The sequence below is a fragment of the Lycium ferocissimum genome, chromosome 7 (assembly GCF_029784015.1).
Source record: "Lycium ferocissimum isolate CSIRO_LF1 chromosome 7, AGI_CSIRO_Lferr_CH_V1, whole genome shotgun sequence".
Classification (NCBI taxonomy): Eukaryota; Viridiplantae; Streptophyta; class Magnoliopsida; order Solanales; family Solanaceae; genus Lycium; species Lycium ferocissimum.
Window position 1 is genome coordinate 38,605,534 of NC_081348.1, and position 20,172 is coordinate 38,625,705.

The 20,172-nt window shown below is 35.3% G+C and overlaps 2 protein-coding genes and 1 pseudogene across 3 annotated transcripts; 2 read left to right on the forward strand and 1 right to left on the reverse strand.

Annotated features, from left to right (window-relative positions):
* Positions 1-5,910: 5,910 nt before the first annotated feature.
* On the forward strand, positions 5,911-7,750 carry LOC132064872 (scopoletin glucosyltransferase-like; annotated as a pseudogene).
* A 3,098-nt stretch (positions 7,751-10,848) lies between these two features.
* On the forward strand, positions 10,849-12,527 carry LOC132064873 (scopoletin glucosyltransferase-like). Its single transcript, XM_059458022.1, has one exon. The coding sequence runs from the start codon at positions 10,964-10,966 to the stop codon at positions 12,386-12,388; it is 1,425 nt and encodes a 474-aa protein (XP_059314005.1). The 5' UTR covers positions 10,849-10,963; the 3' UTR covers positions 12,389-12,527.
* Positions 12,528-12,961: 434 nt separating this feature from the next.
* Positions 12,962-19,968, reverse strand: LOC132064874 (CBS domain-containing protein CBSX1, chloroplastic-like). 2 transcript variants are annotated; one of them, XM_059458024.1, is made up of 8 exons: positions 19,629-19,968; positions 18,512-18,613; positions 18,323-18,387; positions 16,245-16,293; positions 14,710-14,762; positions 13,986-14,101; positions 13,643-13,700; positions 12,962-13,548 (listed from the first exon to the last, which is right to left on the reverse strand). In XM_059458024.1, the coding sequence occupies exons 1-8, from the start codon at positions 19,828-19,830 to the stop codon at positions 13,474-13,476; spliced, it is 720 nt and encodes a 239-aa protein (XP_059314007.1). In that variant the 5' UTR covers positions 19,831-19,968; the 3' UTR covers positions 12,962-13,473. The 2 variants fall into 2 exon arrangements, with proteins under 2 accessions (XP_059314007.1, XP_059314006.1); XM_059458023.1 differs by having other exon boundaries at positions 18,512-18,599; positions 19,612-19,960.
* Positions 19,969-20,172: the final 204 nt, after the last annotated feature.

Sequence of the window (20,172 nt, forward strand, 5' to 3'; positions counted from 1 at the left end):
TCTTTTTTTATTTTAATTTTTCTTTTTATTACATTACTATTCATGTTATCCTTTCTTTATTACATTTTCTTTTTTATTGAACTAAAATTTGATCAATTGATGTTGTATTTTTAGAAAGGTCTTCTAGTATTAATTTTGGCTTGTTGTTGTGAATTAGCGTATTAATTTTTGTTATGAACTATGACTTGCTCATTTGGTAAGATTGTATAAGAATTGAGAATGTTTTGATTGCTTTCACAACTTGTGATGCTTTTATGTCTATAAGAGAAAATACTCCTTAAAATATCCAAAGTGACGTCCAAATCTGTCAAACGTGGTTTATTATGTTTCAAACGTAGTTTCAAACCATGTCCAAACGAACCTTAGTAAGTATCAGTTGAGTGGATATGTAACAAAGTCTTCGAGAAAGTGGTGGGGCCCTTGGTGTGGAGATCCCCAATTTCTTAGGAGGTCCGTTTGGACATGATTTATCTCAGATTAAATCACGTTTAACACTTATTTGATTTCTTAAGTTGTCAGAAGTTTTTTATAAACATAAAAACTTAAGAAGTTGTGAAAACCATCAAAATTTTTCCAATTCTTATACAATCTTACCAAATGAGTAAATTATAGTTCATAATAAAATTAATACTAAGACCTTTCTAAAAATATACATCAATTGATCAAAACTTTAGTTCAATAAAAATAAAATTTAACGTGAATAGTGAATATAACTACTTCTTTAATATAATCCTCCCAAATGGTAAACATGATTCGTAAATATATTTTACCTACTTGCAGATTAATATTTAATACAAATGATTGATAAACATGATTGATATATATATCTAGAAACATACGTCTTTTTTTACAAAATATAAAATGGGTCAAATTTTTCATTTATATTTTTGAAATCACGATTTCAAATCCTAAATCAAATGATTTGGATGATTTGGGATTTAAATACCGTGAGATGAAACGTCATTTCATTTAAATGGTATTTAAATCGCATGTCCAAACGCCTACTTAGATGCAACTTACAGAACAGGGCATTGTAATAAGACCAAGTACAGATGCAGATGACATATGCTCTTCCGTCACAACTCACAAGTCATGACAGACCCAATTTTGCAATTTCTTCATTTTTAAGACCAGCGTTTTATTCAAATACGAAAACATTTTTTAAAGTTCAACTAGATTGTGACATTGGATCCTAGTATGTACCATGTACCAGTCATCTAGTAGAAGCATTTTGTTTATTACTTAGTTGCTAACCAATAACTACTAAGCGGTGGAGCATTTGACAGTGTATCATATATCCACTGGCCAACTTGACACTCTTGTGATTTAACTGCGCTTTCACTATTAATTAAGTCGGCTACGTTCTGCAAATCTTCTAGAACAAGTGATGAACATTTACACTGCAGAAAAGAAATCTATGTTACAATTATAAACATTTCATGATCTTTTATATGGGATATCTTGTATAAGAGTTAGCTCTCTCCAATTGTCAGATTATAAATGACTGTGCTTCAGAAGGTTATGGCATAATGGTAGGAATAATAAGATTTCATGTTCAAATTTCAATAGATTGAGGCCAAAATCATAGGTGATTTCTTTCCATCTTTTCAAAATTTTAGTAGATATAATTACCCTGTATCTATTTAATGGAAAATAGCCAATACCTGATGAAATTAATCAAAATGCAATCAAATTAGTTTGATATAAAAAAAGACATTTTTGTTGTGACTGCCTTAACCAATATTTAAGATTTGCTTAGACGCAAATGGGCCTATGGCAATACACGGACTATAGAACGGTTAACATCCTATTATAAGAATTAACGGCTAAACATTTATTTTGGACGTAACACTTGCGAAGGAGGTGACCACTCCAAAAATAATAATCTCTAGAATTGCAATGAATTGAATCTATATAAATAGCTTAAGAAAAATTGTTCTTACCCATAACATTAAAGAAATACTGATTCAGACTTCAGGTACGGCATTTTTGGATTTTTTTTTTATTTCGCGGCACTATGTATGCAAATTTATCTTTTTTCCCAACAACAATAACATCTGGGTGAAATCCCTGGAATAAATGTGGGCAAAATGCACGCAGTATTCATTATCTGCTTGATAGAAAATTTGTTTAGGTGAGGACCTCAAAGATAGGAGCATACAATTCAAAACAAGAGGAAAAAAGAATAACGAACAAACCATGAAAACAAATTGATAAAATAGTTAAAGTACAAGACATAACAAATAGTAACAAATGGACGACCAAGGAACTTAGATTAAATCCAACTACGGTTTCTTTGTCATGGGACCCCCTTACATGGAAGTCATTAACTTTAGACTTGAAAAGTACTCATTTATTCATGCATTTATTAGATACCTTAGGTGGAATGACCACACTAGAGAAAGTCCCCAAACTAGTAATAAGTTGGCACCGGAAAGTTGCATTTAAATCGCAACATTTGATACTTTCATGGATTGATTTCAATCAAAATATGGATGAGTGGACGACAAAAAAGGAAATCAAATAGTACTAGAAAGGATTGAAATTCTTGAATTTTCATTGAAGAGTTTGCCAACAAATTGAAGCAAATACGTAGAAGAAGGGTAATCGTTGCTGGTGCACGCAACCCAACAACAACGTGCCTCTACAAAATGTCATGTGACGCGAAACTGGGCTCGAAACATACCACTAATAATAGATTTTTCATTTTTCTTCAGAAGATTCCCATTGATGTGTCATCCGTTTCATTTTCTGTGGCCTTTTTTTTTTGCAAATCAGTTTTAAAATATTATTTTTTAATATTTGAGAATATGTAAATTTTGAAACTTTCAATTATTTTAACGTACGCCAGTATTCTCACGACGATTTCATGTGTTTTATGTTTTATCGATATCCTAGAAAATGGGTCAAAAGAACATTTTATAACAAATTATGTGATGCTTTTTCCTAGGAGATCAGTAAAAATATAACACATCATAATGAAAACATGAGTGAACGATAAATAATACACTAAAAATCTTTATGAAGTTATGTATACCTCTCTAAATTATAATTGATTAAAGGAAATCGCTCCTTATAAATAAAAACTTTAAAGTTAAAATTTAAAAATATAGAAAGGAGAAAGAATGTAATGTGATATAAACAGGGTAGTTCAACTGTTCAAGTGGAGGCTAGTTTGCCTTTTTAGGCCTTAAAAAATTTTGGGGCCCCAAAAAATTTTCATAAAATAAATTTTATGATTTTGTATTTGCTTAGAAAATATTGAAGTTTGTAGGAAAAAATTATAAAGAAAGGAAGAACGATTGCCTATTTTTTTAACCGTAATTTTTTTTTTTTAGATTTTGAATTAAACTATCCAAATCTCCATATTAATAACTAAAATTTTATACAACAAAGATAATGTATTACAAAGACATGTCAAATATTTTATTCAATTAAATTAACTCTTACCAATATAAACAATAATATTATTATAAGTAAAATACGGCACTATAAACAACAAGTACAAAAAAATGATTTCGCTTATGGTTTCAGATATTACACTCACCTCCCTTATTTTTCATTTTTTTAAACAAAGCTTGTTCTAATGATAAAACTTATCTAACATTCCAAAGTTGTCATTTGGTTGCATTAATTATTGAATACTAAATTTTTGGACAAATGATTTTTTTAATAATATAACTTTAGACCAGAAATATTATACCTACAATCCTACATTGCTCATCTCCGCACCATCACTCATTCACGGGATACATTTATTTTATTTTCGTTTAAAGTACACAACTTGCTATTACTCTAAACATATTAAATTTTGAGATGTAATTTTTTTCCACTTATGTATCATTATTTTTAGTATCAAAAGTTGTTAATAATTTTATCATAAGTAAATACAATTTAGTACCTGAGAAATAAAACATTATCTGGTCATACATGAAGACCATATAATTCTTAAATTTGAACATGATTTATTATTTATTCATAAGTCTAAAAAATTATCAAACTAAAAATTATTATCTCATATTACATGGAAGAAGTGATGTTTATATTAATAAAAAATATAGGCCAAGTACAAATCTGGACACATGTTTTATTTTTTACCCAAAAAAAAAAAGATTTACCCGTCGATTAATACTTATAATTTCTTGTTGTTTGTGTTGGTTTTGAAATATAATTTAATTATTTTCATAGGCTGATTTGTCTTATGAATTCAAATCAAATTAAAGCTAAAAAACAGACACATCGATTGATACTTATAAGTTCCTGTGCTTTGTTTGGATTTTGAAATATAATTTAATTATTTTCATAGGTTGATTTGTCTTATGAATCCAAATTAAATTAAAGCTAAAAATCAAACATATTGTTAGAAAGTTGAACAAACTACTATTCCGATCGCCAATCTAGTAGGAGTGTGAAGTAACCAATGCCACAAGAGGGTATTTTTGGAATGTTATTGAAAGATTATCATTTAAATAAGCTTGGTTACAAAAAGTTTAAACTAAGGGATTGTAAGTGTAGTATTCAAAACGATAAGGAAAGTGAGTGTTATATGGCTAAACCTGAGGTCTCTGAAATTATCCTTTAAAAAAATTTAAGGTCTCCTACTGAAAATTGATTTTAGAACCCTAATTAATTTTATTGAGTCTCCATTGAACATAAAACGGATATTGACAACATTACCTTCGAACACTTAGGTATAAATTCAATTTTAAAGGACAAAAATTAATGACCAGCACAAAATAAGGAAGGACAAAAGTGCAAATGACCCTTAATTTATTTAGTCTGAGCAAATAAAATGAGTTTTAGGAGTGGAGTGGAGGAGTTAATGGGTTACAAACAGCACTAATCAAGCCCTTTTAAGTCGGAGAAAATCCTTCATCAGAATAAAAACAAAAACTATACAAGCAAGAAAGAATCTATGACAACTGTGAAAATGGAGAAAAATATACAAATAAAATGTGATATGGTGCTCTAATCTTTGCAACAAAGGATAAGGCAAGGAACTATAATAAAAAACACCATACTCAGTATATCCTTGATTAGATCTAGGGTAAGCCTCATCTTTATAAAATAAATTTTTACTAAATGAAGTAATACAAAATCAAACAGTTGATTCAGTAGATGTTGATCATATTTGCAAAAATTGACAAGCAAAGACATTTATCTTGTAAGAATATCAAGGTAAAAAGCCGTGTCAGATCTAGATCTGATTTAGCGAAATCATTAATCAAAAAATAGATCCTAGAAAAAAACAAAACAAAAATAAAACGTTGGTAGTAGGAAAACATTAAATTGATTTAGCATCATTGATGCTCATTTTCACAAACACTTGGTGTGCGTGGTATAACAATTGTGCGAGAAATGTAGGAAGGCAGAAATTATTTTATATAGTACTGCCTTAAAGGTTCTCTAGAACATAAGAGGATTGATTGCTTAACTAGAAGTTGGAAGAAATTGTGTATGTGGACGTCATCATCCATTTTTGAGTAACTAAATTGGAATTCTCTATATGTCAATATAATGTTATGGACATTCATTACGTGATAGTTTAACATTATTGATTACATGTTTGATATGAGCAACTCATTTTACTTAAAAGACACAATTGGTTACAGGTAATTTAATTGATTGTAATAATTTAGTTTACTTTTTCTTGTATTATCAAGTCAATGTTTTGTTTTTATGACAAGGGAATCGCAGTCGCTACCCTTCGAGTCAAGACACAAAAAATCCCATTCTCTGTCTGATAAATTTCACAAACCACACACACGAGATATAACCCGCACTTTACCAACTTACTGTTATTTTAAAAAGAACTAAATATAACTTTATGTACATAGATAATAAAAATATTTACACTATTGAAGCCTAATCAGATGTTTAAGACGCATCGTCAAGGTTTCCTGTCCCAAAAAGAACAAACATAAACATGTCATTTCCATGTTCCAACAGACTAACCAACTGAATTACTGAAGAGCAATTCTCTTAACCATTCCTTTGTTTTTAATAAGCTAGGGGATGCATTTTATAACTCTAGCTCTGATTTTTGCTGTACAATTTCAAGCGGGTGTGTATTAAAAAGTGAAGTGGACTATAACTTAGGTCCCTTTTGCCTTTTGTTTTTCGCTGCAACTTATTTCTTCCAGATTTTTCATATATGAGTCAACTCCATTTTTTCTTCTTTCCCATGATGGCTCATGGCCACATGATACCTACCCTTGACATGGCCAAGCTCTTCGCTTCACGTAGTGTTAAGGCCACCATAATCACCACTCCTCTCAATGAATCAGTTTTCTCCGAATCTATTCAAAGAAACAAGCATTTGGGAATCGAAATTGACATCCATTTGATCAAATTCCGAGCTGTTGAAAACGGCTTGCCTGAAGAATGTGAGCGCCTCGATCCCATCCCTTCTGATGACTTCCTCTACACTTCTTCAAGGCTACAACTATGATGCAAGAACCATTAAAGCAGCTTATTCAAGAATGCCGCCCCAAGTGTCTTGTTTCTGATCTATTTTTTCCTTGGACTATTGACACCGCAGCAAAATTTAACATTCCAAGATTGGCTATTCATGGCACAAGCTTCTTTGCCCTTTGTGTAAGCGAGAGCATCAGGCATCATAAGCCTTTCAAGAATGTCTCCTCTGACTCCGATACTTTCATTGTACCAAGTTTACCAAACAAAATCAAGCTGACTAGATCACAATTGTCACCGTTTGATTGAATTGAGGAAGAGAAAATTATGCCCCTGATGGAAAAATAGTCAGGGAATCAGGCTTGAAGGGCTATGGAATTATCTTCAACAGCTTCTACGAGCTTGAACCAGATTATGCTGAACATTACACTAAGGTTCTAGGAAGAAAAGCCTGGACTATTGGCCCGCTTTCATTGTGCAACAGGGACAATGAAGATAAGCTGAAAGAGGGAAGAAATCCTCCATTGACAAACACAAGTGCATGAAATGGCTTGATTCAAGAAAATCCAGTTTCATCATTTACATTTGTTTCGGGAGCATAGCAAATTTCACTGCATCACAAATGCAAGAACTAGCTATGGGAATTGAAGCTTCTGGATAAGAATTCATTTGGGTTGTTAGAACAGACAACGAAGAGTGGCTGCCTGAAGGATTTGAGGATAGAATGAAAGACAAAGGTTTAATCATAGAAGGATGGGCACCCCAAGTATTAATTCTTGATCACGAAGCTGTGGGAGCATTTGTTACGCATTGTGGATGGAATTCAACACTAGAAGGAATATCAGCAGGGGTGCCAATGGTGACATGGCCTGTGTTCGCGGAGCAATTTTTCAATGAAAAGTTGGTAACTGAGGTTTTGAGAACTGGGGTTGGCGTTGGTTCAGTCAAATGGCAGAAAACATGTAGCGAGGGAGTGAAAAAAGAAGCAATAGCTAAGGCAATAAAGAGAGTGATGGTGAGTGAAGGGGCTTGATGGTGAGTGAAGGGGCAGAGGGATTCAGAAGCAGAGCTAAAGCGTATAAGGAAATGGCAAGACAAGCAATTGAAGGAGGATCCTCTTACACTGGATTGACTAATTTGCTACAAGATATAAGTTCATATGGTTCCAAAAGTGATTAACAATTTATCCCAACTAGAATGAGGATGTCAATGGATGTTTATTTTACTGGTTGCAATGTGTCAATTTAAGCTCACTATCCCAAACTATAGAACTTTTTTATACTGTTTGCAGATTAAAGGTAGTAGTTCCTCTTGCTGCCAAAGTTTCAAACAGAATACTGGGATGCCTTCTATGACTAAGATTTCTGTGCTATACATGAATTCCAACAACTATGACGTTGCATGAGTGTGTTAGGAGCAGGGACGGACCTAGGTAGGCTCCAGGGGGTTCGTCCGAACCCTCTCGGCGAAAAATTACAGTGTATATACAAGGTTAAAATTATTTTTTTATGTATATATAGTAGATGTTGAACCACCTTGGCTTCTTCGTGTATTTACTTCTTCATATTTTTGAACCCCCTAGATGAAAATCCTGGCTCCGCCACTAGTTAGGAGAACATCAGAAAATGCATATTTGATTTTGTAAAATAGTTCATGATTCGAGGTTCGAACACAAAAGCCCACAAACCGGGACGTTGCGACATCGGAAAGTGGACATGATAAGCAAGGGCTCTTCTTTACAAAAGCAGGCCATGTATGTGATTGAAGAATGAAAAACATACAAAAATCTATATATCTATATAAAGCAGGGACATCGGGCCAATAATGTGGCACTCTCCTAAGCCAGGATTTATATTTTTCTTTTTCATCAGATTTTTGGGTTTTTTGCCTTATTTTCCAGAATTAAGAAAAAGAAAGCGTTGCTTTCCTACTCTAACAGACACAATGTTTCGTTCCAGTTGCCATATTAACACTTAACAGTCACTTCTTTCCGTTCAAAATGGGAAACCACTTTCCTCCATTTTGGAGAATTTATTTATTAGCCCATTAAACTATCATTACTCAATTGCTCTTCAATTATAACGTATATCTCATTTAATCCATTGAACCTCTTTAATTTCTTTGGCTTAGAAATTTATTCATACAAACAGTAAAACACTCTGTATACTAATGAAAGATAGTGAAAAACAACAGCAAGAACAAGAGGGCATTTCGGTTCCACCATAGCTCTTTTAATAGATTTTGGTAAAGCTACACTTCCAATTTCTATGTTTGATGTTGTATATAGATACATCATGCAAATTATGCGCAAACACAACATTTTCCCCAATTACGACGTGTTGGAAGATTGCATATTCGCTTGAGTAGGATTTTCGCCAATATACATATACCTGATAATTTATCTTCCAAATTCTCCCGCTGTCCCCATTTAACCATTCTTAGAACATTTTTCGTCAGGTCTAGTAAACTTCTTTCCTGTTACATTGTGTCACTGGAATTGCAGAACTGAGGTGTTTGGTTGGAACGACGAGTGAAGAATAAAGGGTTTGTCTCTAAACGATTTGACACAACTTTGAAATGTTGCTTTGAGTGTCTCCCTATTATTAGGAGTTGTATCGGCCTTAACTAGAAGCCCTGCTCAAAAGTCACGCCCTTTCGAGAATTAGGAGCCTAAAAAGTTACTAGAAATAATTTTTTATTCTCATTAAGTGCAACATTTTGATTGTAACCAAGGAAAAACTGCGCATGAAGGAGCCTGGTAGTCACTTCTTGTAATTCTTTCTAAACTCTGTGTTTGAGTTTAGTGATCAGTTACAAATTTAAATAGTGTGTACAATTGTTTTGAAATTCTTCTTATTTGTTAGTTAGTGCAATTATCTTCTCTTATCTTGCGTGCGAATTTGAGGATGTATTCTTCAAAAGAAAAATACACATTCTTTCGAACCAAAAGAAGTTGCCAGTTTTATGCATAGTAAACACATTATTAGTAATGTCTTCGTCTTTTTGATATTTAGCCTTCTTCACTTGTGTTTTACTCTATTTCTTCTTCTTTGTTTCTTTCTGCAGAGTTACATAGTGGAGAAAATTTATACCAAATTTGCACTCATAAAGCATTTTCAAAAGCAACCTTCTTTTGAAATTAATGCGCAGTGGTGGCTTTTATTTTCCACGGGAGAGGAGGAAGCTAATGGAAGGCTCGAAATTATTTTGGTCCTTATTGTTGATACTGAGACAGGTGACGTGACACTCTTTAAAGCCAAAATTTTTATTTATCTTTTATCTTAATTTTTTGGGTTTTTCCTCCTTTTAAAAAAAATATTGATGTGATTATTATAAAAAGTCCAAACACCTTTTTAGACGTTATTGCACCACTCCATGAGTAGAGGATAACGTTGCTCCCATTACATGCTCACACTGAACCTTTTCACTAATTAGAAAGTTTACAAGTTGCATTAGTTTTGTGTTATCGAAACAATAAGAATAACGTAAAGAAGGATGGTATTTCTAGATCAAAATGAGGATGGAGAATACTTGCAAGCCACTTTCATACGTTAAGGATATTTTTGACCCCTTTTCCGTACCTGAAATGTGAGCTCAAACATTGCTTTAGTGGTTATTACTTATTTCTTTTCTCACGTTCTTAATTTGCTCTTGATCTATGGTTAATGATACTTATTGTAGTTATACATTGTTTTCGCGAAATTGATGATATGACGAGCTCGAAGTTAATCCCAAAAATATTTTATACCAAAGATTATTTCTATATTATTAAATTTATAGAAAGAGTAATTAAAAAATCCATTAAATCTTATACTTACTGCGTGAAGTGCAGTCAATATCACTAGTATATTAATAAAACTGCATAAAGACAGACCAAAACTTACATGTACCTGTTATTTACACTAAACTATATTAATTTATTATGATTAAGTAATAAACTAAGGTATAAATAAGCATTACATAACAATAATTTAGTGAGACGAGTTTATGAGAAAGCATTGGTCATGTATTCACTAGTTTGGTATAAACACTTGGGACATGAAAGAAAAATTACTCGCACTCGATATTTACACCAAACAATAATAATTAATTTGCATGACAAAGAAAGCCGTTGATGAATGATGACTAATGTTTAAAGGAATTTTATCTTGCATGCCTAGGATCCGAAGACATAATTGAATTGAAAGTTCTAATCTTTTTTTCTATAGAAACTCTTTCGTCTTTTAATAGAACACGTCTTAATGGACTGCAAAAGACTAGCTGCATGATTCTTAAATTTGGTCCTTGACTTAGATAACACAATTATCACCTTCCCCTGGAAAAGTCGGTCTCATATTGCTTTGAAATGAAAGGTCAAAAATAGTGTCCAAATTAAACTTCTCCACTAATCCCCTATGCATATGATTTACGTGTATATATACAGCGAAAATCCGTGGGAGCACTAAAAATTCTTGCAATCCTCTAAAATAAGAATTGAAAGGAACTAACGAGCTTTACTTTGCTATCCGGTTTCTGCTGCAACTCCTTTGTTTCTTCCAAGTTTTAGCATATGGGTCAGCTCCATTTTTTCTTCTTTCCACTGATGGCTCATGGCCACATGATTCCTATACTGGACATGGCCAAGCTCGTCGCTTCTCGTGGTGTTAAGGTCACCATAATCACCACTCCTCTCAATGAATCCGTTTTCTCTAAAGCTATTCAAAGAAACAAGCAAGTCGCAAATGAAATTGACATCCGTTTGATCAAATTCCAAGCTGTTGAAAATGGCTTGCCTGAAGGATGTGAGCGCCTTGAACTCGTACCTTCAGATGACTTGCTAAACAACTTCCTCATGGCCACAACTTTGATGCAAGAACCACTAGAGCAGCTTATTCAAGAATGCCGCCCCAGTTGTCTTGTTTCTGATATGTTCCTTCCTTGGACAACTGATACTGCTGCCAAATTTAACATTCCAAGATTGGTTTTTCATGGCACAAGTTACTTTGCACTTTGTGTCACTGATAGCATCAGGCGTTATAAGCCTTTCAAGAATGCTTCCTCTGATTCTGATGCTTTTGTTGTACCGAATTTGCCACACCAAATCAAGCTGACCAGAACACAAATGTCCCCGTTTGATCGAATTGAGGAAGAGAAAAAAATGTCCCCGGTGATAAAAGAAGTCAGGGAGTCGGGTTTAAAGGGCTATGGAGTTATCTTCAATAGCTTCTATGAGCTTGAAACAGATTATGCTGAATATTACACCAATGTTCTAAGTATAAAGACCTGGGCTATTGGCCCACTCTCGCTGTGCAACCGGGACATTGAAGATAAAGCTGAAAGAGGGAAGAAATCCTCTATTGATAAACACGAGTGCATGAAATGGCTTGATTTGAAGAAACCGAGTTCCATTGTTTACATTTGTTTCGGAAGTGTAGCAATTTTCACTGCTTCACAAATGCAAGAACTCGCCATGGGAATTGAAGCTTCTGGACAAGAATTCATTTGGGTTGTTAGAACAGACAACGAAGAGTTGCTGCCTGACGGATTCGAGGAAAGGACAAAAGAAAAAGGATTAATCATAAGAGGATGGGCACCACAAGTCCTAATTCTTGAGCACGAAGCTGTGGGAGCTTTTGTTACTCATTGTGGTTGGAATTCGACCCTTGAAGGAATATCAGCAGGGGTTCCAATGGTGACATGGCCGGTGTTTGGAGAGCAATTCTTCAACGAAAAGTTGGTGACTGAGGTTTTGAGAACTGGGGTTGGCGTTGGTTCGGTGCAATGGAAGAGAATAGCTAGCGAGGGAGTGAAAAAAGAAGCAATAGCTAAAGCAATAAAGAAAGTCATGGTGGGTGAAGAAGCAAAGGGATTCAGAAGCAGAGCTAAAGCGTACAAGGAAACAGCAAGGCAGGCTGTTGAAGAAGGGGGGTCATCTTACTCCGGTTTGACTACTTTGCTGCAAGATATAAGTACATGTAGTTCTACAAGTCATTAAGTAACGATTTATTCCTATCACTCCACTAGTAGAAGTCTAAAAAGAGATGAGAGCTAAAAAAGAACGCATGTATAGGATGTACATCATCTTTGTATTTGTTAGTTAACTCTCTATATGTTTATTTCGTCGTTATTTCTTATCCCTTCATTTCGTAACATTCCGGATAAACCTTGAGGTTCCCTCAAACTGCAGATTTGTGATGATATCTTGATGAACATGAAAATTATGAGATGAAAAAGGTTGGAAGAGAAGAAGAAACACATCATATTTGAGAAGTCTCGTGTGTGACATATATTTATGTATACCTAGTGTATTCCCACAAGTGAGGTTTGGGGAGGATAGTGTGTACACTGCCTTACCCCTACCTTATGAAGGTAGAGAGGTTGCTTCCCATAAACTCTCAGCTCAAGCAAAACCTATCAAAACAAGTATGAAAAGGAAATACAGTAGAGAAGAAGTCACGTTGAAAATAATGAAGAAAAGAACAACAACAACAACAAATAATACGATAACCAAAGCAAAAGAAACAACATAGGTGACGCGTACAACAAGTGGAAATATCTTTACACCAAATTAAACAATAAAATCTAATTTTGCCATTGCGCCATAACGTGGCAATCGAGTGTCGAGTTGTCAAACTCTTGTGTTTCCTTACAAAGTGTAATACATTACATAGAAAATATCATTAAAGTTATCATACTACTACAAATTTGAAAACTAACAAATGGTACTATCGGGCATCGGGGTCCATCCATATGGGAGCCCCCCTTATAACAAATGTTTGCTACATAGCGAATCAGACTCTGTAAGGGAAGCTCGACTTGGTGAAACCCACAGAAATAACCAGATATGAACAAGGACTCCAGACGGATGTCTGTCTTGGATTTCGAGCTCACGGGCATCACGTTTTTTCTTACCAGCAGGTATCCTTGGGCAAAGTAATCCCCTGCTTCCCCCTTCTCCCAATGATGCCATACTTGGCATAGTAGGAAGCCAAGGACGCAGAATGGAAGAGAATATATATTTTAATACGGTAGCATCATGACTTGACATGAACAGATAACGTACGCACTGGAAACCAGGTGTCATTGGATATTATCGATAGTGCGTTTTATTTGCAGAGCGGCTCTAACGACATTGCCCCTTGTGATAATCCCAACCTTCACATTTCAGTTAACAGGGTTTAATCAGAAATTACATGCTGCTGACAAATTCACCAAAAATCCCAAAAAAGAGAGCGAGAAGGCAAATTACCAGTTTGCCATCAACATCTACAACAGGCAGCCGACGGTACTTTGTTTGAAGCAACAACCTAAAATCAGCAAAATATCTCATGAAGTCAACTTTACAGTTAAATTGCTAAATGACTAATCCAGATTCTCATTTGATGATAAGCAAGAATATTATGGTCAAGCAGAAGGAGAAAAGATTAGCGAGAATCCTCTGCCTTACATATCAAGTCTCTAGCAGCCTTCCCAAAAGGATATATAAAACAGAAATAGGCATTAAAAGAAGTTGAATATTACATATTGCAGTAGCTAATTAGAATCTTATAACAGCTTAATGAAAATAAGCTGGCAAAAGCTTGTTTGCTTACCTTGCAGCATCTTCAAGGTTGGTGTTTTCACGGACAGACAATGGAGTTGGTGTCATGACATCACCAACAACTTTTCCATTAGTTTTGCTCAGTAGCTTTTGGACCTCATTGAATGTCTACAAAATCAAGAATCAAAGCAAGATAAAGAGGGAGCTTAAACATAATTCATGGACTGAGAATTTCCATCTACACTACAAATGACACCTATTTAATGTAAGCTCCAGAAAACTCTTTTCAGTCTCTTTTTTTTTTTTTTTTTTTTTTTGAGAGAGAGAGAGAGAGAATTATCTTAGAATAGTCTTAAGTGGATACAATCCTAATTCCACCCCGGAAATAAGAGCCAAACACATAAGTAACAATGGCCTGAATACTTGTAACATCTTGCACTCGCCAAAAACTATATCCTAGCATGATGACATTAATTCTTCATGTCCAAAAATCTGTGAGCGCGGCATCCAGTCACATTGTAGGAATGTACTTAACTAAGCAAATTATTTACTGATGGTCCAGCTAACTTTTTCAAAGGAAAATGGAATGACTATTATAGCATTCTTCACATCAAATCTATGTCTAAACTATTATCCCAGCTCACGCCAAAACAGCAATATAGAATACAAGTACAAACATAAAACCATATTACAACCCACGACATGTATAAATATCAGTAATAAAAAATGTTATCCAACTTGGGCATCCACTATTAGAACAAAAAATTATGACATACCGTCCAAGTACTGTCAACATCAGGAAACAGATTTGTGTCAGCTTGGCCAGCTCCTGAGCAACAACATGAAAAAGAAATCAAAAAAATAGAAGAAGAGAAATTGAGGTGTAACTTCTATTAGTGTAGGGGAAATTATACTTTTAGCAAGGGTTCAACTCAAGGAAGCATACAAAGAAACAGTAGCCACACATACATCAAAAGTCAAACCGATGACTATATACCACTCATCATAGTCATTCGGGGAAAAAGTTTTTACATGCATGATTAAAAGCTAACAATTAGATCTCAAAGTTGTCAAGTAGTCAAAGCAGATTTAACCACAAAATAGGGACCGAGCCTGATCTTTTTCTGCTTCTCTTAACCCCTCCCACTATTTCTCTCTCTCTCTCTCTGTTTTTTTTTTTTTTTTTTTTCTTCTAAAGGCAGAAACCTCAAAGGTGTAGCTCAGCAAGACTACAACAATGTTGAATCTGAACTTCTGTAATCATTAAGGCAAGTGTCAACTGATTAAAGAAACCATCTGCTGATGCATTCAATAAAGAACTAATGCAAAAGGGCATTTTAGATTACAAAAGCTTCCTGCTGTACCTTCTGGGAGATATTTCTCAGCTATCTGTGGAATACTTAGACAATAAGGTACTAAATACTATGTGTAGATAGTGTTTCTATTTATAGAATTTGTCCACCCAATAAAAGAACTTCATGTTAGTTATACATTCGAGGCAATTGCAATCGCACTGTAGCGTGCCCCAAAATACAGGAGAAACCTTACAGCTTTGCTTCTTTAGCAAACAACCCTTGGTCTTGCTGCTCCTTGATTATTATAGTTTCAAAGCACTACATAAATGTTACTCATCTCAGCCCCTTCCCCCAGGACTCCAATCATATTTTCACCAGCAAAACCTGAAAAACTAAAGCACCAAAGGACGTGTCTGCATCTGTCCAGATTTAGATTCCCCATTAAACAAGAGGAAGAGACCTCGCTTGTTTAACATTACAAGCCTCGTTAAAAATTCAGAAGTCACATACCACCAATGCAGTCTCAGCAGTATGTTGTGTGACCCTACCCGAATAGGCTAATATCATCCTAGTCAAGCTTCTGGATTCCTAGCTCCCATTGCAACAACAACATCCCCAGTGTAATCCCAAAAGTGGGGTCAGGATTCCTAGCTCCCATTAAGACTCGATATTTTTATTCATAATAGTCAACAGCTCATTGAGAACTTTGACAGCTCGCTTTGTGAATATAATGAAGGACAAGAATATCTTTCTTATAAGAATAATGAAGTATAAATATTATCCTCGATATTTATTTATTTTCCTTGAGACTTTAAAAATGTGACCAATGTGACATTGAGATATTTAAAGATTCAGTAGTGGAGTCAAGAAAACTACCCCATCATAGCTACTCTATTATTGCTCATGAGCGTCACTTAGAAACATGCTTAACAACAGAATACAGCATTCAGAGAAAAGTTCCCAGAAGAGTAATAAGGTTGCAAAAATTATAAATTTATCCAGAACCTCTATGATACCTGATATAGAGTCAAGTGCCAGTAGGTCATAATCAGAAACAACGCCAACCTGCAGCAGAGTGTCCTCTTCTGTCAGTGCATTTATAAATTGATCCAAAAGAGAGCATTTTATTAAATTTAAAATTTAAAAAAATGGAGCGAGAGAGAATTTCATTTTAAAAGATAACAACCAGGATAGCTGTCACAAGCAAGACAAGTTGTCTAATATATATGAAGATAGCTATCATACTACAACAACTACTACAACTAAAGACTCCTAGCGAAAAATTGACCAGCAGTAAGGGTACCAACGCGACTGAACCTTAATATAAACTAGTTAGTATCGCTCATATGGATCTTTCTACTCTATTATGCTCTATACTCTGCATGGATTTCAAGAGAAGACATTTTCTCTTTGCAATATTGCAGTAAATGATTACATACTTCTTATGGATCGAAGCGACAACAACCTAAATCTCACTGGATCATGGCAGCAACACCACTCTGACACTTACAAATACCCCGTCGTTTATTGACGTTGTTTGCAAACAATTTTATCTGTAGCTCGACCCAAAATTGTACTTCAAGACGGTCAACGCGACAGTTCCACTTACAATGACTTAGACAACAACATGTACCCTTGGGGCCGGACTATGGGTCAACAAGCGGACAGCAAGTGCATACATCACATCTAACTTGGATCCTTGACTTAGAGGAGTTCAGCTATAATCTAACATGCAGTAGCTTTACAGCACTGGCTTTTCAACCTCACGAGATGACCAATTTGTGTGAATCAAAGGTACCTCTAAATTACTATTGAGACATCGATAGGTAAAATTTGCATGTCTCACCCATTAATATTTTTATTCTAACATGGATATATTTATCCAGCGCACAAGAAAAAGGATACATACTAACTATTGCCTTTCTACCAGTCCACCACAAAGCTCCTCTACCCCCAACCCCAACTCCAACCCCGTCCTCTTCCAGTTATTGCAACAAGATATTTGCGCGCCAAATTGAGAAGTTAGCTAGTATTACATCTCTGAACTGCTTTGGTTACCATATCCTCGTAGTTGCAATTAGCAATAGGATTTCATATACCAGGAAAGCATCCCGTTTAAAGGGAACTAGGGAGAAGCGGAAAGACCAAGTCGGAGTACTAGGTGATAAATGAAGTGTCTGTCACAGGGGAGCCTCCAGACATCTCTCACCTTCTATCTGGGGTTGCTTAAACAGTTTGAACAATACCAAGTCAGATCAGAGAAGTCAACAGAACTCCCGTTGGACTACCCAGCAGCTCTCCTTCATAGTTATAAGAAAAAGCCTGTTTAATAATAAGCTTGTTTATTAATTATTAGCCACATAATGAAAAGATGATAGAAGATATGACATATCTTCTGGATTGACTAATCCGAAGAGTTGTCCACACCCTCTCAGCTCATTGTTTCTTCATCAACATGGCTAACATGAAACTTCGCGTTGCAAATTGTTAACATTCAGCTTACACTTGGCCCAGTGAAGAGACATCCTGGCACAAGGTATCACCTTTCTTTTCTTTTCTTTTTTTCTTTTTTACCCCTCCCCCCAGGACCTCCCCCATTTTTGCTCCCTTTGGTCACTCGAACCCACAACCTTTGGGTAGGAGGTGGAAGGTGCTTACCATCTGGGCAACCCTCTTGTCGGTATCACTTCAATACAGGAATAAACTTCCCTCTCGTCTCTTCATGGAAGAAGCAAACTGTCAGGATGATTTCCCTATGCCCCAAAATAAGGACACAAAATGAATGCGAAACCTTTCACATATTAGTATCCCTTGCTCATACTTTTCACCCACAAAGCTGAGACTGTACTTGTTTGCAGAATATCTAATGCAATCATGAATTGACATTTTCCAGCGCTCATGGAACCAATTTATGAACACTGCAAGAGTATAATCCCTTTATCGAAGCACGGCTTAGAACTGAAGGATAAGAGAAGAAATATGCACTGAAATAAATAGAAATACTGATCATCCCACACATGAAAAATAGTGGACTAAGTAGGCAATTAACACACATCTTTCCAAGAAATTATGGAAGTAAATTAAGAGGAATTACCAATTTCCAGTCATCATCAACTACAGGAAGCCCAGTAACTCTTTTTTCCACAAGCATCTCAAGGGCTGCACATCATATTGCAGAAATAAAGGAAAACAGAATTATTAGCATGTCTACGCTTTAATTTATCAAAAACAAATTTCTATATAATCTTTAGACTTTAAACGGGGGAAGCAAATCCAGAAGTACCTTCACCAACTTTAGTTGTAGCTTTTACTACATGTAAATCTTCTTTCCTAGTCATAAAGTCACCAACTGAGTAATGTCCGTCTCTTGGCTGAGAAGTGAAAAGTAACTCATTAGGTTGAGCAAGTCACAACATTGGAGAAATTTCTCCTACCGAAGAAACTAGTAAAATAAGGATAGGTTAGCGTCAAAGAAGTTCTTCTACCTCAATCCTGACCTCCCTCTCCTCCTACTCTTGACCACCTTTGTACGTGCTGATGTGAAATGTTTCGATATTGGGTTAAATTTTAGTTTGTTGTAGATATCAATGAAAAAAAGTCCACAATTGGAACTGTTGCTACTCCTCAGTTTAAAGGAAACAAAAGGAGCATTCGGGTTATGAGGCAAAACCTAAGCATACGGTCCAGGGGCGGATTTAGTGCCTAAATTATGGTGCACATAAATCCATGGTCTTTCGGACAAACTAGTTATTTTAAAAGTACATAATTGATCTAATATTATCTGATGGCACCCATGCTACAAAAAGGCAGAATGGTGCACTTGGTTGAATGCCGAGTTATTACCCAAAGGGATAGGGATCAATTTCACACGTAATACTTCCTTCTTTCTCCTTTGTTAAGTGGTGCACCCATGTTCTAAAAATCCTAGATCCGCCTCTGTACGAGTGTTGCACGTGTTAATTATAGGAGAAATAAAGCTAGACATCTGATGCAGCAGACTAAATCATACCCTGAGTGTTGCAAGTGTTAATTATTGCTATATCACAGTTCTCTGTTGAATATGAATATTTGTTTTGAAATTCTCTGTTGAATATGAATATCATAACTTCATGTTTCTGCTCGATCAACGGGAAACGCAGCCATGAATTTTATCTAATATAAAGAAGATAACCTGTGTTCTCTGAAAACCAGGTATAGATAGTAACAGAGAGCTAGCTAACTCCCGTTACACGGATCAGCATAATTAAGAAATTTCATTTCACCGTGGTTAATATTTACAGTAAATGGAGACATTCTCTTGTGTAAATCCGAAACATAACTAGGAAAGAAAAAAAAAAAAAAAAAAGATACACCAACCAAGGAATAGCAAGGAGAGTCACTTACAGGCTGAGAATTTGAAGAAGTAGCAGCAGCATTAGCTGACGTGGAAGGAAGAGACGCTAGCCGGAAAGATCTAGAAAGTTCTCGTTGAGGTAAATATCGGCGAGATTTAGGAACGGAGAGATCTCCTGTAACGGGACGGGCCGTGCAAGTGGACGCGAAAAGGCGATAATTAAGGACGGAATTTGGAGAAATTGAGTTGAAATTGAGAACGGACTCCATTATTGGAATTGAAGGATGAGAAATTCGGTTGATCTGATTGATTCAAAGAGAACTAACACATTTTGCGCGGAAATTGTGTTTAGTATGCCTTTATAATTAATGTCGCGATTGACAAGAATCGTGAGGAAAAAGAATAGTCACTGTTAGACAGCGGAATAAAAAGCGTGGCTTTGCGTGTGAGGTTTTCTGTTTTACTTTTTCATAACGCCGTGAGAGTGACCGTTAGATAGACCCATAAACCGCCAAGTGGGTCGGTGGGAACTAGGATTTTGTTAGTCTACCGGCCCCGCCCGCAATCGGATAGTTCGTTTGCCGTTGTTTGACCAAATTTTTAAAAATTTA

Bases quoted from the DNA above. Each gene is read 5' to 3' on its own strand.
- LOC132064873 (XM_059458022.1), top strand. From the start codon at position 10,964: ATGGGTCAGCTCCATTTTTTCTTCTTTCCACTGATGGCTCATGGCCAC.
- LOC132064874 (XM_059458023.1), bottom strand. From the start codon at position 19,830: ATGGAGTCCGTTCTCAATTTCAACTCAATTTCTCCAAATTCCGTCCTT. The intron at 18,600-19,611 runs GTAAGTGACTCT...TTCACTTCTCAG, and splicing joins CTTCTTCAAATTCTCAGCCT to CCAAGAGACGGACATTACTC. The intron at 18,388-18,511 runs GTACTTCTGGAT...TATGATGTGCAG, and splicing joins TACAACTAAAGTTGGTGAAG to CCCTTGAGATGCTTGTGGAA.